At 48.5% G+C, this 26224-nt stretch overlaps 1 protein-coding gene across 1 annotated transcript; it reads right to left on the reverse strand.

Annotated features, from left to right (window-relative positions):
- Nucleotides 1-814: 814 nt before the first annotated feature.
- On the reverse strand, nt 815-26224 carry LOC121561001 (cysteinyl leukotriene receptor 1-like). The gene is made up of 3 exons (XM_041873753.1): nt 26144-26224; nt 1861-2046; nt 815-1639 (listed from the first exon to the last, which is right to left on the reverse strand). The coding sequence occupies exons 1-3, from the start codon at nt 26222-26224 to the stop codon at nt 875-877; spliced, it is 1032 nt and encodes a 343-aa protein (XP_041729687.1). The 3' UTR covers nt 815-874.

The following is a 26224-nucleotide window of genomic DNA, read 5'->3' on the forward strand; positions in this document are numbered from 1 at the left end:
GCTAGCTTTCAGCTGAATGGTGTTAGCTAGCTACAGAGGCTAGCTGCTGGACTTTATACAAGCAAGCTAATGTTAGCTAGGTAACATTAGCTATTTAGCTACCTAGCTAATCAAAATATCTGTTTGCATTTATTGATTAACCTCAGCTATATGGTGGTATTGTAGCTAGCTAGCTATATACAGTAGCCTAGGTTTGTTCCATACACTTATTCTGACTGGCAGCATGGTGCAAGCAGCTGTGTTGTTGCCAAGCAACCAACCCAGTGTTAGAATTAATTATTAAATTAAATGCCATTTAGCAGACGCTTTTATCCAAAGCGACTTACAGTCATGTGTGCATAAATTTTTATCTATGGGTGGTCACAGAGATCGAACCCACTACCCTGGCATTACAAGCGCCATGCTCTACCAATTGAGCTACAGAGGACCACCATGACTCAGAGTTTCAGCTAAAATGTATGTTAGCATTGTCAGAAATGCTACAAAAAGGTAGCACATCATTGTTTCTTAAAGGAGGGAAATGTGCACATGAACCCGATAAATTATATATTTAACAAAAACTGTTGCACCTACAAACTTAGTCAATCAGGCATTTTATAAGTCCAATGGTCACTTCATGGATGTTATAGTCTCGTTTTAATCTGCCGTCTAGACTTTGACCTAGGTAGGCACAAGAAATCACACTTAACCATCTGGCAGTCCGACGGACGAATCTGGGTTTGGCGAATGCCAGGAGAACGCTACCTGCCTATCTTTTAAGATTTCCCTTCACTGGAACTAAGGGGACTAGCCCGAACCATGAAAAACAGCGCTTGGCATTGCGTATGGTGATCTTAGGCTTATGTGCATATCTCTCTCTTTCTCTCTCTCTCTCTCATAGCATGTTCCCCTCCCTAGCGGTGGCTGTGCCCCCTGTCTCTGCGGCCGGTTGTCTCTGTGTCCTGCTAGTGGACCTGAAGGTTGACAGGCGTCGTCTGAAGCCCTCTCCAGAGAAGAAGTAGAGCAGCGGGTCGAAGCAGGAGTTGGAGGCAGCTAGACAGAGCGTCACCACCACACTCTTCTGCATGTACACCAGCTCCGAACAGGAAGTGGCAGTCTGGGACAGGAAGCTGAGGTGGATGGAGCGCTGGATGTGGTACGGCATGAAGCACAGCAGGAATGCCAGCATCACTATGACAATCATTCTGATAGCCTTAGACCCCGCCCCCTTCTGGCGCTGCGCAGCGTGTTGCCGTGACAGCAGGGCCCGGATGATCCCGGCGTAGCACAGCAGGATGACCAGGAAAGGAAGTACGAAGCCCACGGCCAATGAGAAGTAGTTGAGCATGATGAGCTTGTTAAGCCCGCCCCCTGTGCTGCGCTCTGGAGGCTCGAAGCACTTGGTCTTATTGGTTGCTGGGTGGAGGTGTTGACCAGTCATGAGGAAGGGGGAGGACACAGTGCAGATGAACACCCAGATACAGACACACACCAGACGGGCGCGGCGCTCTGAGACCAGGCGCAGGTTCTGCACGGGGAACACGATGGCGAGGAAGCGCGTGACGGACATGGCGGTCATGAAGAACACGCTGCAGTAGAGGTTCACGTAGAGGGCATAGGATGAAACCCTGCACAGGAAGTCTCCCAGGTTCCACTGACCCTGAGGGAGAGGATCAACATCAACAATAATCTATTTTAATAGCATCTCAAAGCCCGGGATTCATTCAAAGGTGCGTTGTCGACAATGTGCCTTTTAAAGGCAGTTTCCCCCGACGTAAATTACCTATAAAAGTCAAGTGAAATGCGCTTGTCGACAACTCACCTTTGATTGAATTCGGCCAAAATGCTGTTACAGAGCACAACCCCCCCAGTCATTACTACCTTATTAACGTAGTAGAGGACCCGTAGTGGCAGCGTAGAGACACACAGCAGGTCGGACACGGCCAAGTTCAACATGTAGACGTGGAACGCAGAACGCTGCCGGAACGTTTTGACCAGAACCAGCAGAGCGAAACCGTTACCGGCCAGGCCGAACACCGTGATGATAGAGTACACAGTAGAGTACACCTGGAGAGACAGAAACACCTGGTAACAGACAGCAGAGTACACCTGGAGAGACAGAAACACCTGGTAACAGACAGTAGAGTACACCTGGAGAGACAGAAACACCTGGTAACAGACAGTAGAGTACACCTGGAGAGACAGAAACACCTGGTAACAGACAGTAGAGTACACCTAGAGAGACAGAAACACCTGGTAACAGACAGTAGAGTACACCTGGAGAGACAGAAACACCTGGTAACAGACAGTAGAGTACACCTGGAGAGACAGAAACACCTGGTAACAGACAGTAGAGTACACCTGGAGAGACAGAAACACCTGGTAACACACAGTAGAGTACACCTGGAGAGACAGAAACACCTGGTAACAGACAGTAGAGTACACCTGGAGAGACAGAAACACCTGGTAACAGACAGTAGAGTACACCTGGAGAGACAGAAACACCTGGTAACAGACAGTAGAGTACACCTGGAGAGACAGAAACACCTGGTAACACACAGTAGAGTACACCTGGAGAGACAGAAACACCTGGTAACAGACAGTAGAGTACACCTGGAGAGACAGAAACACCTGGTAACAGACAGTAGAGTACACCTGGAGAGACAGAAACACCTGGTAACAGACAGTAGAGTACACCTGGAGAGACAGAAACACCTGGTAACAGACAGTAGAGTACACCTGGAGAGACAGAAACACCTGGTAACACACAGTAGAGTACACCTGGAGAGACAGAAACACCTGGTAAAAGACAGTAGAGTACACCTGGAGAGACAGAAACACCTGGTAACAGACAGTAGAGTACACCTGGAGAGACAGAAACACCTGGTAACAGACAGTAGAGTACACCTGGAGAGACAGAAACACCTGGTAACAGACAGTAGAGTACACCTGGAGAGACAGAAACACCTGGTAACAGACAGTAGAGTACACCTGGAGAGACAGAAACACCTGGTAACAGACAGTAGAGTACACCTGGAGAGACAGAAACACCTGGTAACAGACAGTAGAGTACACCTGGAGAGACAGAAACACCTGGTAACAGACAGTAGAGTACACCTGGAGAGACAGAAACACCTGGTAACAGACAGTAGAGTACACCTGGAGAGACAGAAACACCTGGTAACAGACAGTAGAGTACACCTGGAGAGACAGAAACACCTGGTAACAGACAGTAGAGTACACCTGGAGAGACAGAAACACCTGGTAACAGACAGTAGAGTACACCTGGAGAGACAGAAACACCTGGTAACAGACAGTAGAGTACACCTGGAGAGACAGAAACACCTGGTAACAGACAGTAGAGTACACCTGGAGAGACAGAAACACCTGGTAACAGACAGTAGAGTACACCTAGAGAGACAGAAACACCTGGTAACAGACAGTAGAGTACACCTGGAGAGACAGAAACACCTGGTAACAGACAGTAGAGTACACCTGGAGAGACAGAAACACCTGGTAACAGACAGTAGAGTACACCTGGAGAGACAGAAACACCTGGTAACAGACAGTAGAGTACACCTGGAGAGACAGAAACACCTGGTAACAGACAGTAGAGTACACCTGGAGAGACAGAAACACCTGGTAACAGACAGTAGAGTACACCTGGAGAGACAGAAACACCTGGTAACAGACAGTAGAGTACACCTGGAGAGACAGAAACACCTGGTAACAGACAGTAGAGTACACCTGGAGAGACAGAAACACCTGGTAACAGACAGTAGAGTACACCTGGAGAGACAGAAACACCTGGTAACAGACAGTAGAGTACACCTGGAGAGACAGAAACACCTGGTAACAGACAGTAGAGTACACCTGGAGAGACAGAAACACCTGGTAACAGACAGCAGAGTACACCTGGAGAGACAGAAACACCTGGTAACAGACAGTAGAGTACACCTGGAGAGACAGAAACACCTGGTAACAGACAGTAGAGTACACCTGGAGAGACAGAAACACCTGGTAACAGACAGTAGAGTACACCTGGAGAGACAGAAACACCTGGTAACAGACAGTAGAGTACACCTGGAGAGACAGAAACACCTGGTAACAGACAGCAGAGTACACCTGGAGAGACAGAAACACCTGGTAACAGACAGCAGAGTACACCTGGAGAGACAGAAACACCTGGTAACAGACAGCAGAGTACACCTGGAGAGACAGAAACACCTGGTAACAGACAGTAGAGTACACCTGGAGAGACAGAAACACCTGGTAACAGACAGCAGAGTACACCTGGAGAGACAGAAACACCTGGTAACAGACAGTAGAGTACACCTGGAGAGACAGAAACACCTGGTAACAGACAGCAGAGTACACCTGGAGAGACAGAAACACCTGGTAACAGACAGTAGAGTACACCTGGAGAGACAGAAACACCTGGTAACAGACAGTAGAGTACACCTGGAGAGACAGAAACACCTGGTAACAGACAGTAGAGTACACCTGGAGAGACAGAAACACCTGGTAACAGACAGTAGAGTACACCTGGAGAGACAGAAACACCTGGTAACAGACAGTAGAGTACACCTGGAGAGACAGAAACACCTGGTAACAGACAGTAGAATGCACCTGTTAACACATAGATGCATCTGATTACAGACAGACAGTAGAATACACCTTGTAACACAAAGATACACCTGGTTAGGATGATTTGATTTGGTTACAGACAGTATAATACACTTAGATACACCTTGTTACAGACAGACAGTAGAATACACCTGGTTACAGACAGTAGAATACACATACAGTAGATACACCTGGTTACATATTTATTTACCCTTATTTTACCAGGTAAGTTGATTGAGTACACATTCTCATTTACAGCAACAACCTGGGGAATAGTTACAGGGGATGAATGAGCCAATTGGAAGCTGGGGATGATTAGGTGGCCATGATGGTATGAGGACTAAATAGAGAATTTAGCCAGGACACCGGGGTTAACACCCCTACTCTTACGATAAGTGCCATGGGATGTTTAGTGAACACAGAGAGTCAGGACACCCATTTAACATCCCATCTGAAAGACATCACCCTACACAGGGCAATGTCCCCAATCACTGCCCTGGGGAATTGGGATATTTTATTTTAGACCAGAGGAAAGAGTGCCTCCTACTGGACCTCTTTGGACCTACCAAGTCTAGGTCCAAAAGGCTTCTCAACAGCTTCTACCCACAAGCCATAAGACTCCTGAACAGCTAATCATGGCTACCCGGACTATTTGCACTGCCCCCCCACCCCATCCTTTTTACGCTGCTGCTACTCTGTTAAGTATTTATGCATAGTCACTTTAACTCTACCCACATGTACATATTACCTCAACTACCTCAACTAGCCGGTGCCCCCGCACATTGACTCTGCACCGGTACCCCCCTGTATATATAGCCTCCCTACTGTCACTTTATTTTACTTCTGCTCTTTGTTTTTCTCAACACTTTTTTTTTGTTGTTGTTTTATTCTTACTTTTTTTGTTTAAAATAAACGCACTGTTGGTTAAGGGCTGTAAGTAAGCATTTCACTGTAATGTCTGCACTTGTTGTATTCGGCGCATGTGACCAATAAAATTTGATTTGATTTGATTTGATTTGATTTACTGGCTCACCAACACCACTTCCAGCAGCATCTGGTCTCCCATCTAGGGACCGACCAGGACCAATACTGCTTAGCTTCAGAGGCAAGCCAGCAGTGGGATGCAGGGTGGTATGCTGCTGGATAACATAGATAGACCTGGTTTCCGACAGACAGTAGAATACACCTGGTAACATATGGTACCAGTCAAAAGTTTGGACACACCTACTCATTCAAGGGTTTTTCTTTATTTTTTACTATTTTCTACATTGTAGAATAATACTGAAGACATCAAAACTATGAAATAACACATATGGAATCATGTAGTAACCAAAAAAGTGTTAAACAAATCAACATTTATTTTATATTTGAGATTATTCAAAGTAGCCACCCTTTGCCTTGATGACAGCTTTGCACACTCTTAGCATTCTCTCAACCAGCTTCATGAGGAATGCAGGTCAACTGATGCAGCACTCCATCACTCTCCTTCTTGGTCAAATAGCCCTTACACAGCCTGGAGGTAAGTTTTGGGTCATTGTTCCTGTTGAAAAACAAATGATAGTCCCACTAAACCCAAACCAGATGGGATACTGTGGTAGCCATGCTGGTTAAGTGTGCATTGAATTCTAAATCAATCACATACAGTGTCACCAGCAAAGCACCTGCACACCATCACACCTCCTCCTCCATGCTTCACGGTGGGAACCACACATGCGGAGATCATCCGTTCACCTACTCTGCGTCTCACAAAGACACGGCGGTTGGAACCAAAAAAAAGGACAGATTTCCACCGGTCTAATGTCCATTGCTCATGTTTCTTGGCCCAAGCAAGTCACTTCTTATTATTGGTGTCCTTTAGTAGTGGTTTCTTTGCAGCAATTTGACCATGAAGGGCGGCAGGTAGCTTACTGGTTAAGAGTGTTGTGCCAGTAACTGAAAGGTCGCTGGTTCTAATCCCTGAGCTGACTAGGTGAAAAATCTGTCGATGTGCCCTTGAGCAAGGCACTTAACCCTAATTGCTCCTGTAAATCGCTCTGGATAAGGGCGTCTGCTAAATGACAAAAATAAAAAGGAAGGCCTGATTCATGCAGTCTCCTCTGAACAGTTGATGTTGAGATGTGTCTGTTACTTGAACTGTGAATAATTTATTTGGGCTGCAACTGAGGTGCAGTTAACTCTGATGAACTTTTCCTCTGCAGCAGAGGTAACTCTGGGTCTTCCTTTCCTGTGGTGGTCCTCATGAGAGCCAGTTTCATCATAGCGCTTGATAGTCTTTGCGACTGCACTTAAAGAAAATGTAAAAGTTATTGAATTCTTCTGGATTGACTGACCTTCATGTCTTAAAGTAATCATGGACTGTCGTTTCTCTTCGCTTATTTGAGCTGTTCTTGCCATAATATGGACTTGGTCTTTTTCCAAATACATCTATCTTCTGTATACCAACCCTACCTTGTCACAACACAACTGATTAGCTCAAACGCATTAAGAAGGAAAGAAATTCCATAAAATTAACTTTTAACAAGGCACACCTGTTAATTGAAATGCATTCCAGGTGACTACCTAATGAAGCTGGTTAAGAGAATGCCAACAGTGTGCAAAGCTGTCATCAAGGCAAAGGGTGGCTACTTTGAAGAATCTAAAATCTAAAATATATTTTGGTTACTACATGATTCCATATGTGTTATTTCATAGTTTTGATGTCTTCACTATTATTCTACAATGTAAAAAATAGCACAAATAAAGAAAAACCCTGGAATGAGTAGGTGTGTCCAAACTTTTGACTGGTGCTGTATATACACCTGGTATTACACCGTAGAATACACCTGGTAACACATAGATACACCTGGTTACAGACAGACAGTAGAATACTCCTGGTAACACATAGATACACCTGGTTACAGACAGAATGTAGAATACACCTGAGAGAGACAGTAACCTGGTATTACACCTGGACAGATGGAGTAGACCGTAGAATACACCTGAGAGAGAAACACACACCTGGTATTGCATGTGGAGTACACCTGGTAACACATAGATACACACTTGGTATTACATCTGGACAGGTGATCATAGACGTGTTGCCTTTGGTGTTTTTTAATTGTCTACTATTACGAATAAGAAATGTATAGGCTACCTTGTTGATGTGTTTAAGTGCACCCATGACCAGCTCGGAAACCGGATTGCATAGTGGAGAAGGTACGGTGGGATTCGAAATGGTCGGTAATCTGTTTGTTAACTTGGCTTTCAAATTCTTTCGAAAGGCAGGGCAGGATGGATATAGGTCTGTAACCGTTTGGATCTAGAGTGTCACCCCCTTTGAAGAGGGGGATGACTGCGGCAGCTTTCCAATCTCTGGGGATCTCAGACGTTACGAAAGAGAGGTTGAACAGGCTAGTAATAGGGGTTGCGACAATTTCGGCGGCTAGTTTTAGAAAGAAAGGGTCCAGATTGTCAAGCCCAGCTGATTTGTAGGGGTCCAGATTTTGCAGCTCTTTCAGAACATCAGCTGTCTGAATTTGTGTGAAGGAGAAGCGGGGGGGGCATGGGCAAGTTGCAGCGGAGGGTGCAGAGTTGGTGGCCGGGATAGTGGTAGCCAGGTGGAAAGCATGGCCAGCCGTAGCAAAATGGTTCTTGAAATTCTCGATTATTGTAGATTTATCGGTGGTGATAGTGTTTCCTAGCCTCAGTGCAGTGGGCAGCTGGGAGGAAGTGCTCTTATTCTCCATGGACTTTACAGTGTCCCAAAACTTTTTGGAGTTAGTGCTACAGGATGCAAATTTCTGTTTGAAAAAGTTAGCCTTTGCTTTCCTGACTGCTTGTGTATATTGGTTCCTAACTTCCCTGAAAAGTTGCATATCGCGGGGGCTATTTGATGCTAATGCAGTACGCCACAGGATGTTTTTGTGCTGGTCAAGGGCAGTCAAGTCTGAGGAGAACCAGGGGCTACATCTGTTCTTAGTTCTGTATTTTTTGAATGGGGCATGTTTATTTAAGATTGAGAGGAAATAACTTTTAAAGAACAACCAGGCATCCTCTACTGACGGAATGAGATCTATATCCATCCAGGATACCTGGGCCAGGTCAATTAGGAAGGCCTGCTTGCTAAAGTGCTTTAGGGAGCGTTTGACAGTGATGAGGGGTGGTCATTTGACCGCGGACCCGTTACGGATGCAGGCAATAAGGCAGTGATCGCTGAGATCCTGGTTGAAGACAGCGGAGGTGTATTTAGAGGGTAAGTCAGTCAGGATGATATCTATGAGGGTACCCATGTTTACAGATTTAGGGTTGTACCTGGTAGGTTCGTTGATAATTTGTGTGAGATTGAGGGCATCTAGTTTGGATTGTAGGATGGCCGGGGTGTTAAGCATATCCCAATTTAGGTCACCAAGCAGTACGAACTCTGAGGATAAATGGGGGGCAATCAATTCACATATGGTGTCCAGGGCACAGCTGGGGGCTGAGGGGGTCTGGAGCAAGCGGCAACAGTGAGAGACTTATTTCTGGAAAGGTGGATTTTTAGAAGTAGAAGCTCAAACTGTTTGGGCACAGACCTGGATAGTATGATAGAGCTCTGCAGGCTATCTCTACAGTAGATTGCAACTCCACCCCCCTTTGGCAGTTCTATCTAGACGGAAAATGTTATAGTTGGGGATGGAAATTTCAGAATTTTTGGTGGCCTTCCTAAGCCAGGATTCAGACACTGCTAGAACATCAGGGTTGGCGGAGTGTGCTAACGCAGTGAATAACTCAAACTTAGGAAGTAGACTTCTGATATTTACATGCAAGAAACCAAGGCTTTTGCGATTACAGAAGTCAGCAAATGATAGCGCCTGGGGAGTAGGAGTGATACTGAGGGCTGCAGGGCCTGGGTTAGCCTCTACATCACCGGAGGAACAGAGGAGGACTAGAATAAGGATACGGCTAAAGGCTTTAAGAACTGGTCTTCTAGTGCGTTGGGTACATAGAATAAAGGGGGCAGATTTCTGGGCGTTGTAGAAAAGATTCAGGGCATTATGTACAGACAAGGATATGGAAGGATATGAGTAAAGTGGAGGTAAACCTAAGCGTTGGGTAACAATGAAAGAGATAGGATCACTGGAGGCACCAATTGAGTCGGTCTCCGTGTGTATGGGGGGTGGGACAAAGGAGCTATATAAGGAGCTATATATAGCTATATAAAGGAGCTATATAAGGCCGGGGCTAGCAGATGGAATCTTTGTGGTCGACGTCGTAACGGGAAGCCTGTTGTAACCACATCAGACGATTTCGTCAGCAGACCAGTCGTGTAGGATCGGCGGGGCTCCGTGTCAACACTAGGTGGTCCCGTCCGGTTGACAGAGAGGTAGATAGCCGGGAGATGGGCCTAGCTCAGGATGATTAGCCAGACCACAACGTCCATTTTGTTGCAGCTAGCTGGTAGCGATGAATCCGGAGTTAAAGGTCCAGTGATTCAGTGATTCCGGCAGAAAAACTGATATGTTCTGGGTCGATAACGCGCTGTGCAGACAGTGCAGACTGGCTGAATAATAGTCCAGACTAGAGCTGGCTGGTAGGTGGTGCAGGCCACGGACAATGGTGAAAAAACGCTAACGGTAGCTGATAGCAAGTAGCTAGTTAGCTGGCTACTCCCGTCCGGTAGACCTAGAGGTAGATAGCCGGGATATGAGCCTGGCTCTAGGCTAGCTCGAGGCTAACTGGTGCTTGCATCGGGGGCAGTGGTGATTAGCCAAACAGCAACATCCATTCGGTTGCGGCTAGCTAGTTGCAATCCGGTGATTAATGTCCAGTGATTAAATTATTCCGGCAGAAAAATCCAATGTTCTGGGTGAAATACCGCTAACTGTGGCTAATAGCAAGTAGCTAGTTAGCTGGCTAGCTAGTTTCAACTGGAGATACTAGATAAAAGGTAAGTCAATAATAGAATCCGTTACACATTGAGTGAGGCGGGTTGCAGGAAAGTATATTTTGTAGAAGGATGAAAAGTCTGATAGGGAAATATGTACGAAAAATACAAAAAAACAGGGTATTTACAGGCTATTTACAGACACACGACAAAAACAGGACTGCACTACTACGCCATCTTGGAGGAGGGAGGATCTGAGGACCCATGCCAAATCTTTTCAGTCTCCTGAGGGGGAATAGGTTTTGTCGTGCCCTCTTCACGACTGTCTTGGTGTGCTTGGACCATGTTAGTTTGTTGGTGATGTGGACACCAAGGAACTTGAAGCTCTCAACCTGCTCCACTACAGCCCCGTCGATGAGAATGGGGGCGTGCTCAGTCCTCTTCTTTTTCCTGAAGTCCACAATAATCTCCTTTGTCTTGATCACGTTGAGGGAGAGGTTGTTGTCCTGGCACCACACGGCCAGGTCTCTGGCCTCCTCCCTATAGGCTGTCTCGTCGTTGTCGGTGATCAGGCCTACCACTGTTCTGTCATCGGCAAACTTAATGATATTTCTGCAGGGATCGAGCACACATTTTGATTTTATCTACTAAATTGCTGGGTTATCTACTATCTACTAAAATGCGCTGGTTGTCTGTCCCAGTGCCATAGATATAGGCTATAGTTTGGCAAACTCTGTTTTAGATCAGAATGTCATGGGCACCATGTTGGCACCAATAGATCCATGGCCATTGTTCTAAATTAAAATGTTATTGCCATGGAATGGAATGGAATGGTCTTAACTGTTTTGTATGGAATGCTCGCTGATCTTAACTGTTTTTTATGGAATGATCGCTGATCTTAACTGATTTGTATGGAATGCTCGCTTATCTTAACTGTTTTGTATGTGTCACGATCGTCATAATGATTGGACCAAGGCGCAGCGTGATATGCGTACATCTTTTTAATAGTGTACTGGCAACACGATGCAAAATACAAAACAACCAAACGAAACGTGAAGTCCTCGGTTAACAACACAAACCAACACGGAACAAGATCCCACAAAACACAAGTGAACAACAGGCTGCCTATGTATGGTTCCCAATCAGAGACAACAAGCAACAGCTGATTCTCGTTGCCTCTGATTGAGAACCACCCCGGCCAACCTAGAAAACACATGAACTAGAAACTGAACATAGAACACAAAACATAGACCCTACACACCCTGGCTCAACATATAAGAGTCCCCAGAGCCAGGGCGTGACAGTACCCCCCCCCAAAGGCGCGGACTGCGACCGCGCCAACATAAACCCAACAGGGGAGGGGCCGGGTGGGCATTCCGCCTCGGAGGCGGATCCGGCTCCGGGCGTGACCACCACCCTCTAACAACCCCCCCGTAGCGCCCCTGGTCTGGTCTGGCCCCGCTGGCTGGAGCTGGACTGGACATCGGTGGAGCGGATTGCTTAGGCTCCGGTGTGGAGCAGCTGACCGGTACCTGACCAGGCACCGGTGAAACAGGCACGGGCTGTGCCGGACTGACGACGCGCACCACAGGCTTGGTGCGGGGAGCAGGGACGGGCCGGACCAGGCTGGCGACGCGCACCACAGGCTTGGTGCGGGGAGCAGGAATGGGCCGGACCGGGCTGACGAAGCGCTCCACTGGCTTGGTGTGGGGAGCAGGAACAGGCCGGGCCGGGCTGACGACGTGCACCATTGGCTTGGTGCGGGGAGCAGGAATGGGCCGGACCGGGCTGACGAAGCGCACCACTGGCTTGGTGCGGGGAGCAGGAACAGGCCGGGCCGGGCTGACGACGCGCACCATTGGCTTGGTGCGGGGAGCAGGAACAGGCCGGACCGGGCTGACGCGCACCATAGGCTTGGTGCAGGGAGCAGGAACAGGCCGGGCCGGGCTGGCAACGCGCACCATTGGCTTGGTGCGGGGAACAGGAACAGGCCGGGCCGGGCTGGCGACACGCACCATTGGCTTGGTGCGAGGGGCAGGAACAGGCCGGGCCGGGCTGGCGACGCGCACCACAGGCTTGGTGCGGGGAGCAGGAACAGGCCGGGCCGGGCTGGCGACGCGCACCACAGGCTTGGTGCGAGGGGCAGGAACAGGCCGGGCCGGGCTAGCGACGCACACCACAGGCTTGGTGCGAGGGGCAGGAACAGGCCGGGCCGGGCTGGCGACGCGCATCACAGGCTTGGTGCGAGGGACAGGAACAGGCCGGACCGTACTGGGAACACACACCACTGGCCTTGTGTGGGGATCAGGAACGGGCCGGACCGGACTGGTAACACACCTCAGTACCTCTCGCCATGCCTCTACACTCTCCTTCCCTCTACTGACCAATGGCCCCCGTAACCTGGTGGCCTTCTCTCCTCGTCCACAAACTCGCCCTTTATCTGCCTCCAGCAGCCCCGTCGTCCATGCCGTGTGACCCCCAACATTTTTTTATTGGGGGTGCCTCTCGCCTGTCCGACGACGGCCCGGTTGGCGCCGCTTCTCCTCTCCTGCCTGGGTCTCCCCCTTCATCGCCCTCCGGTAACGGACGGCCTCCTCCTCCGTGATCTGCCCCCAACCGAGGAGGACATCCACTAACGTTACCTCCGGCGTTTGCTCCTGGACACGCTGCTTGGTCCTGTATTGGTGGGATCTTCTGTCACGATCGTCATAATGATTGGAGAAAGGCGCAGCGTGATATGCGTACATCTTTTTAATAGTGTACTGGCAACACGATACAAAATACAAAACAACCAAATGAAACGTGAAGTCCTCGGTTAACAACACAAACCAACACGGAACAAGATCCCACAAAACACAAGTGAACAACAGGCTGCCTAAGTATGGTTCCCAATCAGAGACAACAAGCAACAGCTGATTCTCGTTGCCTCTGATTGAGAACCACCCCGGCCAACCTAGAAAACACATGAACTAGAAACTGAACATAGAACACAAAACATAGACCCTACACACCCTGGCTCAACATATAAGAGTCCCCAGAGCCAGGGCGTGACAGTACGGAATGCTTGCTGATCTTAACTGTTTTGTATGGAATGCTCGCTGATCTTAACTGTTTTGTATGGAATGCTCGCTGATCTTAACTGTTTTGTGCATAATGTTTACGCCATCGTTTTCTATGACCGAAAAGAGCTTCTGGACATCAGAACAGCGATCACTAACCTCGATTTGGATGAAGATTTCTACTTCAATGAGTCAGCGTTGCAGGACATACTGCTAACCCCGGACCAGGCCCTAATCCCCAAGACTCGGAAAAGGGAGGCCGACGTGTGGGCACACTGACGAAACTACGCCGACGAGTAAATAAACCTCCTCTACCCTCCTTTCTATTGGCGAACATACAAATCACTGGAGAACAAACTGGATGAGCTCCATTCCTATCAACGGTACCTGAAGAACTGTAATATTTCTCAGAGTCATGGCTGAACAAGGACATGGATAATATACATCTAACTGGTTTTTCTACTCATCAGCAGGACCGAACGGCAGCCTTGGGTAAGCTCAAGGGGGGAGGTGTGTGTCTCTTTGTTAACAACAGCTGGTACACAATCTCTAATATTCAAGTCTCAAGGTGCTCGCCTGAGTTAGAATACCTAATGAAAAGCTATAGACCACACTATTTACCAAGAGTTTTTATCTATATTTTTCATAGCTGTCTATTTACCACCACAAACCGATGCTGGCACTAAGACCTCACTCAAGGAGCTGTATAAGGCCATAAGCAAACAAATAAAAGCTCATTCAGAGGCGGTGGCCGGTGATTTTATTGCTGGGAAACTGAACTCCATCTTATCTAATTTCTACCAGTATGTCACCTCTGCAACTTGAGGAGACAACTCTAGATCAGCTTTACTCCACACACAGATGTGCATACAAAGCTCTCCATTTGGCAATTTCGCAAATCTGACCATAACTCTATACTCCTGATTCCTGCTTACAAACAAAAACTCAAACAGGAAGTACCAGTGACGCGCTCAATAAGGAAGTGGTCCGATGAAGCAGGTGCTAAACTACAGGACTGTTTCGCTAGCACAGTTGGCGTTGAGGAGTTTACCACATCAGTCACCGGCTTCATTTGTATTTCGTATCCAGGCTCTGTCGTAGCCGGCTGCGACCGGGAGACCCATGGGGCGGCGCACAATTGGCCCAGCGTCGTCTAGGGTAGGGTAGGGAATGGCCGGCAGGGGATGTAGCTTAGTTCGTAGAGCATGGCGTTTGCAACGCCAGGGTTGTGGGTTCGATTCCCACGGGGGGGTATGAAGAAAAAAAAAGTAAGTAATGTATGCACTAACTGTAAGTCGCTCTGGATAAGAGCGTCTGCTAAATGACTCTAATGTAAAATGTAATAAATAATGTGGAAATTGAGCAAGTTGAGGTGACTAAACTGCTTGGAGTAACCCTGGATTGTAAACTGTCATAGTCAAAACATATTGATACAACAGTAGCTAGGATGGGGAGAAGTCTGTCCATAATAAAGCGCTGCTCTACCTTCTTAACAGCACTATCAACAAGGCAGGTCCTACAGGCCCTAGTTTTGTCACACCTGGACTAATGTTCAGTCATGTGGTCAGGTGCCAAAATTGCAATTGGCTCAGAACAGAGTAGCACGGCTGGCCCTTGGATGTACACAGAGAGAAAAAAACAATTATATGCATGTCAATCTCTCCTGGCTCAAACTGGAAGAGAGATTGACTTCATCACTACTTGTATTTGTGAGAGGTATTGGCATGTTGAAAGCACCAAGCTGTCTGTTTAAACGACTAGCACACAGCTCAGACACCCATGCGTACCCCACAAGACATGCCACCAGAGGTCTCTTCACAGTCCCCAAGTCCAGAACAGACTATGGGAGGCGCACAGTACTACATAGAGCCATGACTACATGGAACTCTGTTCCACATCAGGTAACTGATGCAAGTAGTAAAAACACATTTTAAAAACATAAAAATACACCTTATGGAACAGCGGGGACTGTGAAGCAGCACAAACATAGGCACAGACACATGCATACACACACATGATAACATACACACTATACACACACGTACACACGGATTTTGTGTTGTAGATATGTGGTAGTGGAGTAGGGGCCTGAGGGCATGTATGTATGTATATGTATGTGTGTATGTGTGTATATATATGTATGTATGTATGTATGTATGTGTATATATATATTTATATATATATATATATATATATATATATATATATATATATGTGCATATATATATAAATATATGCATATACTGAATCTATTTGCGAGGGGAAAAAAAACATATGGGGGATTGGAAGTGATGCAGACAATTACATTGATGGAAGTTACAATCTATCTGCAATATTAAAGCTGATCTACCTGCCGGACCCCAGGAAGAATCCATAATAAAAATGGAAGGGATCCATAATAAATACAAATACAAATTCCAAGTTATACACTGAGTATACAAAGCAATAAGAACACCTGCTCTTTCCATGGTCCTGGTCAATCCAGGTGAAAGCTATGATCCCTTATTGATGTCACCTGTTAAATCCACTTCAATCAGTGTAGATGAAGGGGAGGAGACAGTTTAAAGAAGGATTTTCAAGCCTTGAGACATGGATTGTGTATATGTGCCATTCAGAGGGTGAATGGGCAAGACAAGATTTAAGCCCCTTTGAACAGGGTATAGTAGTAGGTGCCAGGCACACCGGTTTGTGTCAAGAACTGCAATGCTGCTGGGTTCTTCACACTCAACAGTTTCCTGTGTGTATCAAGAATGATCCACCACCCAAACAACATCCAGCCAACTTGATACAAATGTGGGAAGCATTGGAGTCAACATGGGCCAGCATCCCTGTGGAACGCTTTCGACACCTTGTAGAGTCCATGCCCCAACGAATTGAGGCTGTTCTGAGGGCAAAGGGGGAGGTGAGGTGTGCAACTCAATATTAGGAAGGTGTTCCTAATGTTAGTTATACTCAGTGTATATACAGTGCATTCGGAAAGTATTCAGACCCCTTGACTTTTTCCACACTTTGTTACGTTACAGCCTTATTCTAAAATGTATTAAAAATAAATAAAAAAACTCATCAATCTGCACACAATACCCCATAATGACAAAGCGAAAAAAAAAAAAATAATAATAATTTTTTACCTTATTTACATAAGTATTCAGACCGTTTGCTATGAGACTCGAAATTGAGCTCAGGTGCATCCTGGTTCCATTGATCATCCTTGAGATGTTTCTACAACTTGATTGGAGTCCACCTGTGGTAAATTCAATTGACTAGACATGATTTGGAAAGGTACACACCTGTCTATATAAGGTTCCACAGTTGACAGTGCATTTCAGAGCAAAAACCAAGCCATGAGGTTGAAGGAATTGTCCGTAGAGCTCCGAGACAGGATTGTGTTGAGGCACAGATCTGGGGAAGGGTACCAAAACTTTTCTGCAGCATTGAAAGTCCCCAAGAACACAGTGGCCTCCATCATTCTTAAATGGAAGAAGTTTGGAACCACCAAGACTCTTCCTAGAGCTGGCCGCCCGGCCAAACTGAGCAATCGGGGGAAAAGGGCCTTGGTCAGGGAGGTGACCAAGAACCTGATGGTCACTCTGACAGAGCACCAGAGTTCCTCGGTGGAGATGGGAGAACCTTCCAGAAGGACAACCAATTATGCAGCACTCCACCAATCAGGCCTTTATGGCCGAGTGGCCAGATGGAAGCCACTCCTCAGTAAAAGGCACATGACAGCCTGCTTGGAGTTTGCCAAAAGGCACCTAAAGGACTCTCAGACCATGAGAAACAAGATTCTCTGGTCTGATGAAACCAAGATTGAACTCTTTGGCCTGAATGCCAAGCATCTCGTCTGGAGGAAACCTTGCACCATCCCTATGGTGAAGCATGGTGGTGGCAGCATCATGCTGTGGGAATGTTTTTCAGTGGCAGGGACTGGGAGACTAGTCAGGATCGGAAAGATGAACGGAGCAAATAACAGAGAGATCCTTGATGAAAACCTGCTCCAGAGTGCTCAGGGCCTGAGACTGGGGCGAAGGTTCACCTTCCAATAGGACAATGACCCTAAGCACACAGCGAAGACAACGCAGGAGTGGTTTCCCCAACGCGAGAGTTGCACCCCTTCTCAAAAAACCAACACTCGATCCCACTGATGTCAACAACTACAGACCAGTATCCCTTCTTTCTTTTCTTTCCAAAACTATTGAGCGTGCCGTCTTTAGCCAACTCTCTTGCTATCTCTCTCAGAATGACCTTCTTGATCCAAACCAGTCAGGTTTCAGGACTGGTCATTCAACTGAGACTGCTCTTCTCTGTGTCACGGAGGCTCTCCGCACTGCTTAAGCTAACTCTCTCTCCTCTGCTCTTGTCCTTCTAGACCTGTCTGCTGCCTTTGATACAGTGAACCATCAGATCCTCCTCTCCACCCTCTCCGAGCTGGGCATCTCCGGCGCGGCTCACTCCTGGATTGCGTCCTACCTGACCGGTTGCTCCTACCAAGTGGCGTGGCGAGAAGCTGTCTCCGCACCACGTGCTCTCACCACTGGTGTCCCCCAGGGCTCAGTTCTAGGCCCTCTCCTATTCTCGCTATACACCAAGTCACTTGGCTCTGTCATATCCTCACATGGCCTCTCCTATCATTGCTACGCTGACGATACACAACTAATCTTCTCCTTTCCCCCTTCTGATAACCAGGTGGCGAATCGCATCTCTGCATGTCTGGCCGACATATCAGTATGGATGACGGATCACCACCTCAAGCTGAACCCTGGCGAGATGGAGCTGCTCTTCCTCCCGGGGAAGGACTGCCCGTTCCATGATCTCGCCATCACGGTTGACAACTCCGTTGTGTCCTCCTCCCAGAGTGCGAAGAGCCTTGGCGTGACCCTGGACAACACCCTGTCGTTCTCCGCTAACATCAAGGCGGTGACCCGATCCTGCAGGTTCATGCTCTACAACATTCGGAGAGTACGACCCTGCCTTACACAGGAAGCGGCACAGGTCCTAATCCAGGCACTTGTCATCTCCCGTCTGGATTACTGCAACTCGCTGTTGGCTGGGCTCCCTGCCTGTGCCATTAAACCCCTACAACTCATCCAGAATGCCGCAGCCCGTCTGGTGTTCAACCTTCCCAAGTTCTCTCACGTCACCCCCCTCCTCCGCACACTCCACTGGCTTCCAGTTGAAGCTCGCATCCGTTACAAGACCATGGTGCTTGCCTATGGAGCAGTGAGGGGAACGGCACCTCCGTACCTTCAGGCTCTGATCAGTCCCTACACCCAAACGAGGGCATTGCGTTCATCCACCTCTGGCCTGCTGGCTCCCCTTCCTCTGCGGAAGCATAGTTCCCGCTCAGCCCAGTCAAAACTGTTCGCTGCTCTGGCACCCCAATGGTGGAACAAGCTCCCTCACGACGCCAGGACAGCGGAGTCACTCACCACCTTCCGGAGACATTTGAAACCCCACCTCTTTAAGGAACATCTGGGATAGGATAAAGTAATCATTTTACCCCCCCCAAAAAAAAAAATTAAAAAAAATAAATAACAATGAAAAAAACAATAAAAAAAACTTATAATTGTAAAGTGGTTATCCCACTGGCTATAGGGTGAATGCACCAATTTGTAGTCGCTCTGGATAAGAGCGTCTGCTAAATGACGTAAATGTGCCCTTGAGCAAGGCACTTAACCCTAATTGCTCCTGTAAGTCGCTCTGGATAAGAGCGTCTGCTAAATGACTAAAATGTAAATGTAATGTAAATGTTTCTGAATCTGAGTCTCTGAATGTCCTTGAGTGGCCCAGCCAGAGCCCGGACTTGAACCCGATCGAACATCTCTGGAGAGACCTGAATATAGCTGTGCAGCGACGCTCCCCATCCAACCTGACAGAGCTTGGTGTGCCAAGCTTGTAGCGTCATACCCAAGAAGACTTGAGGCTGTAATCGCTGCCAAAGGTGCTTCAACAAAGTTCTGAGTAAAGGGTCTGAATACTTATATAAATGTGATCTTTCAGTTTTTTTTATACATTTCCAATCATTTCTAAAAACCTGATTTTGCTTTGTCGTTATTGTGTGTAGATTGATGAGGAAAAAAAACAATTTAATAAATTTTAGAATAAGGCTGTAACGTAACAAATTGTTGAAAAGGTCAAGGAGTCTGAATACTTTCCGAATGCACTGTACATAATGTATTTACCTCAATTACCTCCTACCCCAGCACATCGACTCGGTATTTGTACCCCGTGTATATAGCCAAGTTATCGTTACTCATTGTGTATTTATTATTATTATTACTGTTTGCCAAACTGCATATCTATGGCTCTGGTCTGCCTGAGGATGTCACGGTTTCTGCCGAGGCTGCTCCTTCTCCTTGTTCGGGCAGGCTTCGGCGGTCGTCGTCCGTTGTTTCTGTGTTCGTTTGGTTTGGTCTGTTTTGGTACACCTGTTTCTCATTTTGTCTTGATTATGTGTCCTTTAAGTTCTCGTTGTTTCTGTCTTGTGGTTGTGTGTAGTTGTTCTTTGTCAGCAGGTGTTTCCATGTCAAGTTTGTGCTCATTTTTCTGTAGAGAGTCCGCACTATTGTGCGTGTTTGTTTATTACGCTGAGTGCGTTATTTTTCTTTGCCTCCGGCTCTGTTTATAGCCGTTCATTCTGTGGACTCTATTAAAGTATTTTGGACTACTTCTGCATCCTGCATCTGATTCCCACACCACACCTACGCCAGCTCTGACAGAACTACACACCACTCATGGAATCAGCAGGAGCAGCAGCAGCGACCTAGTCATGGGAGGAGCGCGTCCGCGGACAGGATGACAGGATAGCTCAAATCACCAACGCTCTTCAGGGAGTAATGAATACCCTGCATCGCCTGGAGACCAGTTGGGCACCCACGCCTCCTCCCACATTACCACCAGCACCGGTCAGTCCCTTTGTCCACGCTCCGGAACCCAGTGGGATTCGGCTCTCGCTCCCGAGGGCGTATGATGGTACCGCTGCCGGGTGTCAAGGTTTCCTCCTACAAGTTGAACTCTACCTCGCCACCGTACACCCGGTGCCCTCGGGACACGAGAGCGTTTCCGCCCTCATCTCCTGTCTCACCGGCAAGGCGTTGGAGTGGGCCAACGCCGAATGGAGGAGAATAGACCCTGCAACGATCACCTATGCAGAGTTCTCCCGTCGCTTCAGGGCTGTATTCGACCATCCACCTGAGGGGAAGGCGGCGGGAGAACGTCTATTCTACCTCCGACAGGGGAAGAGGAGCGCCCAGGAGTTTGCACTGAAGTTCCGGACTCTAGCGGCAGACGCAGGGTGGAATGAGCGGGCCCTCATAGACCACTTCCGCTGCAGCCTACGGGAGGACGTCCGTCGTGAGTTGGCCTGCAGGGACACCACCCTCACGTTTGACCAGTTGGTGGATATGGCCATTCGCCTAGACACCCTGCTGGCCACCCGCGGACGTCCTGAGTGGGGGTCGTCCATTCCACCCTCCAGCACCTCCGAGCCTAGTCCTATGGAGCTCGGGGGTGCTGGCGCTAGAGAGGAGAGGAGAAGGAGCCCCAGGGGGACCAACCCCTGTACCAACTGTGGCCATGGAGGACACACTGCGGCCAGGTGCTGGGGGGGGTCTCCTAGGGGACGAGACGGCAGGCCACGCACTGGGGAGTCCTTCCAGGTGAGTAGGCGCCCCACTTACCCAGAGCTCTCTGTTGTGCACCTAACCATACCTGTTTGCTTCCCACAGGTTGCACCTCGTTCCCAGCATAAGGCGCTAGTAGATTCAGGCGCAGCTGGGAATTTTATAGATCGGAGATTTTGTGCAGAGTTAGGGATTCCCCTCCTTCCTGTCAACAATCATTTCCCTGTACATGCTCTAGATAGCCGTCCGTTGGGATCGGGGTTGATTAGGGAGGTCACAGCTCCACTTAGGATGGGGACGCAGGAGGGTCATGAGGAGACTATACAGCTATATCTTATTGACTCTCCTGCATATCCGGTGGTGCTGGGGCTTCCCTGGTTGATTACCCATAATCCCTCTATTTCGTGGCAACAGAGGGCTCTTAAGGAGTGGTCTGCCCAGTGTGTAGGGCGATGTCTGGGCGTTTCCGTAGGGGCGACCTCGGTGGAGAGTCCAAACCAAGTGCCCGCATTGCACATTCCCCCCGAGTATGAGGATTTAGCACTTGTGTTTAGTAAGGCGAAGGCGACGCAATTGCCACCACATAGACAGGGGGGATTGTGCGATAGACCTCCAGGTAGGAGCTGCGCTTCCCGCGGAGCCATGTGTATCCTTTGTCTCAAGAGGAGAGGAGAGCTATGGAGACTTACATAGCCGAGTCTCTGAGACAGGGGTACATACGGCCCTCCACTTCCCCTGCGTCCTCGAGTTTCTTTTTTGTGAAGAAAAAGGATGGAGGTTTGCGCCCGTGTATTGATTACCGCAGTCTCAATCAGATTACTGTGAAATACAGTTATCCACTCCCTCTGATTGCGACTATGACGGAGTCTTTACACGGGGCGCGGTTCTTCACAAAATTGGACCTCAGGAGCGCATATAACTTGGTGCGTATTAGGGAGGGAGACGAATGGAAGACAGCATTTAGTACCACCTCGGGTCATTACGAGTATCTCGTCATGCCATACGTGTTATTGAATGCTCCTTCAGTCTTCCAATCCTTCGTAGATGAGATCTTCCGGGATATGCAGGGGCAAGGAGTGGTCGTGTACATTGACGACATTCTGGTGTATTCTTCTACCCGAGCCGAGCATGTAGCCCTGGTGCGCCGAGTGTTGAGGAGATTGTTGGAGCATGACCTATATGTCAAGGCAGAGAAATGTCTGTTTTTCCAGGAGTCTGTCTCCTTTTTGGGTTATCAGTTGTCTGCGTCAGGGGTAAAGATGGAGGTTGACCGTGTGTCGGCCGTGCGTAATTGGCAAACTCCAACCACTGTTAAAGAGGTGCAGCGGTTCTTGGGCTTTGCGAATTACTACAGGAGGTTTATCCGGGGTTTTGGACAGGTGGCAGCTCCCATAACGTCTCTTCTAAAGGGAGGTCCGGTGCGCTTGCAGTGGTCTGCTGAGGCTGATAGGGCTTTTGGGAGACTGAAGGACCTGTTTACCTCGGCGCCGGTGCTGCCGCATCCGGATCCCGCGCTACCATTCCAGGTCGAGGTAGATGCGTCTGAGGCCGGTATAGGGGCCGTGCTCTCGCAACGGTCTGGCACGCCCCTGAAACTCCGCCCCTGTGCCTTTTACTCTAAAAAGCTCAGTCCGGCGGAGCGAAATTATGACGTGGGGGACAGGGAGTTGCTAGCCGTGGTCCAGGCCCTAAAGGTGTGGAGGCATTGGCTTGAGGGGGCTCAACACCCTTTCCTCATTTTGACTGACCACCGAAACCTGGAGTACATCCGGGCAGCTAGGAGACTGAACCCTCGCCAGGCTAGGTGGAACATGTTTCTGTCCCGGTTCGTTTTTAAGATCACGTACATCCCTGGGTCCCAGAACGGTAAGGCAGATGCCCTGTCCCGGCGGTTTGACACGGAGGAGAGGTCCGTTGAGCCCACGCCCATACTCCCGCCGTCTTGCCTGGTGGCACCGGTGGTGTGGGAGGTCGATTCCGAAATCGAGCGGGCGTTGCGTACCGATCCTAGCCCTCCACAGTGTCCTGTGGGTCGGACGTACGTTCCGCTCGAGGTTCGGGATCGACTTATATATTGGGCTCACACGTCACCCTCCTCTGGACATCCAGGGATTGGCCGGACGGTGCACTGCCTTAGCACTAAGTACTGGTGGCCAACGTTAGCCAGGGACGTGAGGGTTTATGTTTCCTCCTGCTCGGTGTGTGCCCAGTGTAAGGCACCTAGACACCTGCCCCGGGGTAAGCTACAACCCCTACCCGTTCCACAACGACCCTGGTCTCACCTCTCGGTGGATTTCGTTACTGACCTTCCCCCCCTCTCAGGGAAATACCACCATCCTGGTCGTTGTGGATCGGTTCTCGAAGGCCTGTCGTCTACTTCCCATGCCGGGTCTCCCCACTGCCCTACAGACCGCTGAGGCACTATTTACTCACGTCTTCCGGCATTACGGGGTACCCGAGGATATAGTGTCTGATCGAGGCCCCCAGTTTACCTCTCGAGTCTGGAGAGCATTCATGGAGCGCTTGGGGGTCTCGGTGAGCCTTACCTCGGGGTACCACCCGGAGAGCAATGGGCAGGTTGAACGGGTAAACCAGGATGTGGGTAGGTTTCTGAGGTCGTATTGCCAGGGCCGGCCGGAGGAGTGGGCGAGGTATGTTCCCTGGGCCGAGATTGCGCAGAACTCCCTTCGCCACTCCTCCACCAGACTCACTCCTTTCCAATGTGTACTAGGGTACCAGCCGGCTCTGGCACCTTGATATCAGAGCCAGATCGAGGCTCCTGCGGTGGATGAGTGGGTGCGGCGCTCGGAGGAGACATGGAACGCTGCTCACGTACATCTGCAGCGGGCTATCCGTCGACACAAGGCGAGCGCCGATCTCCACCGCAGCGAGGGACCGGTGTACGCACCAGGAGATCGAGCCTGGCTCTCGACCAGAAACCTGCCCCTCCGCCTGCCCTGCCGGAAGCTGGGTCGGCGGTTTGTGGGGCCTTTTAAAGTCCTGAGGAGGTTGAACGAGGTGTGTTACAGATTACAACTTCCTATTGATTATAAGAATATTAACCCCTCGTTCCATGTGTCTCTCCTCAGGCGGTGGTAGCTGGTCCACTCCAGGACTGTGAGATAGCAGAGACTCCTCCGCCCCCGCTGGACATCGAGGGGGCTCCGGCGTACACAGTTCGGTCCATCCTGGATTCGAGACGCCGGATGGGGGGTCTCCAATATCTCGTGGAGTGGGAGGGGTACGGTCCGGAGGAGCGGTGCTGGGTGCCGAGGAGAGATATCTTAGACCCGTCTCTTCTGACTGAGTTCCATCGTGGTCATCCCACGCGCCCTGCTCCGCGTCCTCCTGGTCATCCCCGAGGCCGGGGTCGGCGCACGGCTGGGGCCGCGCGTCAAGGGGGGGGTACTGTCACGGTTTCTGCCGAGGCTGCTCCTTCTCCTTGTTCGGGCAGGCTTCGGCGGTCGTCGTCCCCGGAGTACTAGCTGCCACCGTTCGTTGTTTCTGTGTTCGTTTGGTTTGGTCTGTTTTGGTACACCTGTTTCTCATTTTGTCTTGATTATGTGTCCTTTAAGTTCTCGTTGTTTCTGTCTTGTGGTTGTGTGTAGTTGTTCTTTGTCAGCAGGTGTTTCCATGTCAAGTTTGTGCTCATTTTTCTAGAGAGAGTCCGCACTATTGTGCGTGTTTGTTTATTACACTGAGTGCGTTATTTTTATTGTGCCTCCGGCTCTGTTTATAGCCGTTCATTCTGTGGACTCTATTAAAGTATTTTGGACTACTTCTGCATCCTGCATCTGATTCCCACACCACACCTACGCCAGCTCTGACAGAGGACTGAGTGAGGGTAAATGGTAGGCATGTTCTCTGCTATCTATGCACTGGGCACACACTGATTGAAACAACATTGTTTCCATGTGATTTCCAGTGGCGGAAAGTACATAAGTAAAAATACTTTAAATGACCACTTAAGTAGTTTTTTTGGGTAACTGTACTTTACTATTTATATTTTTGACAACTTTTACTTTTACTTCAATACATTCCTAAAGATAATAATGTACTTTTTACTCTGAACCTTTTACTCTGAACATTTTACCTGACACCCAAAAGTGGTCGTTACATTTTGAATTCTTAGCAGGACAAGAAAATGGCCCAATTCACGCACTTATCAAGACAACACGTGGTCATCCCTACTGCCTTTGATCTGGCGAACTCACTAAACACATGCATCTTTTGAAAATGATGTCTGAGTGTTGGAATGTGCCCCTAGCTAAGCGTAAACTTTAAAAACAAGAATATGGTGCCGTCTGTTTTGCTTAATATTAGGAATTTGAAATGATTCATACTTTTACTTTTGATCCTTAAGTATATTTGAGCAATTACATTTGCTTTTAATACTTACGTTTATTTATAACCAAATACTTTTAGACTTTTACTCAAGTAGTTTTTTACTGGGTGACTTTTACTTTTACTTGAGTAACTTTCTATTAGGTATCTATACTTTTACTAAAGTAAGGCAATTTGGTACTTTTTCCACCAATGGTCATTTCATAACGTTGAACCAACGTGGAATTGATGTTGAATTGACGTCTGTGCCCAGTCTGTGCCCAGTGAATACTTTGTGTTTTAATGATTAATCTGGGTAGAGGGAGGGTCATGTGAAAATATATTTTGCTTGAGGAATGGTCATCCATTTTCAAATAAAAGAGGTCTGATTTTCTCTATGTATGAAATAATATTCTGTATGTCATTTGGCGACATCTCTATTCTAAATACTGTACTGTCTCTTATATAGGCCAACTTGGATGACGATTACTCTCTGTTACCACTGTAAATTGCTGCCTGAACACACTGCTTCTGTTAGATACCACTAACCAATCAATCTCATTGCACAGCTTTCCCATAGTATAGAAGCATATCAATGAGTGGGCATCTGCCCTTTGCGTGACGCATGGACGGACGGACGGGGGCGAAAGGGGCAAGACAGACAGGCAGGCAGGCAGACAGACAGATATGGTTACCTGGTTACGAAAGTCATCGATAGACGGACAGTTGGTCATGTTGTCCCTCAGAGTCACGTTGTCAAACTCCTCTACATCCAT

This window comes from Coregonus clupeaformis, unplaced genomic scaffold (genome assembly GCF_020615455.1).
Source record: "Coregonus clupeaformis isolate EN_2021a unplaced genomic scaffold, ASM2061545v1 scaf1738, whole genome shotgun sequence".
In the NCBI taxonomy this organism is placed as follows: domain Eukaryota; kingdom Metazoa; phylum Chordata; class Actinopteri; order Salmoniformes; family Salmonidae; genus Coregonus; species Coregonus clupeaformis.

Bases quoted from the DNA above. Each gene is read 5' to 3' on its own strand.
- LOC121561001 (XM_041873753.1), bottom strand. From the start codon at position 26,224: ATGGATGTAGAGGAGTTTGACAACGTGACTCTGAGGGACAACATGACC. The intron at 2,047-26,143 runs GTAACCATATCT...CTGTCTCTCCAG, and splicing joins TCGATGACTTTCGTAACCAG to GTGTACTCTACTGTGTACTC. The intron at 1,640-1,860 runs GTAGTAATGACT...CCTCTCCCTCAG, and splicing joins TCCTCTACTACGTTAATAAG to GGTCAGTGGAACCTGGGAGA.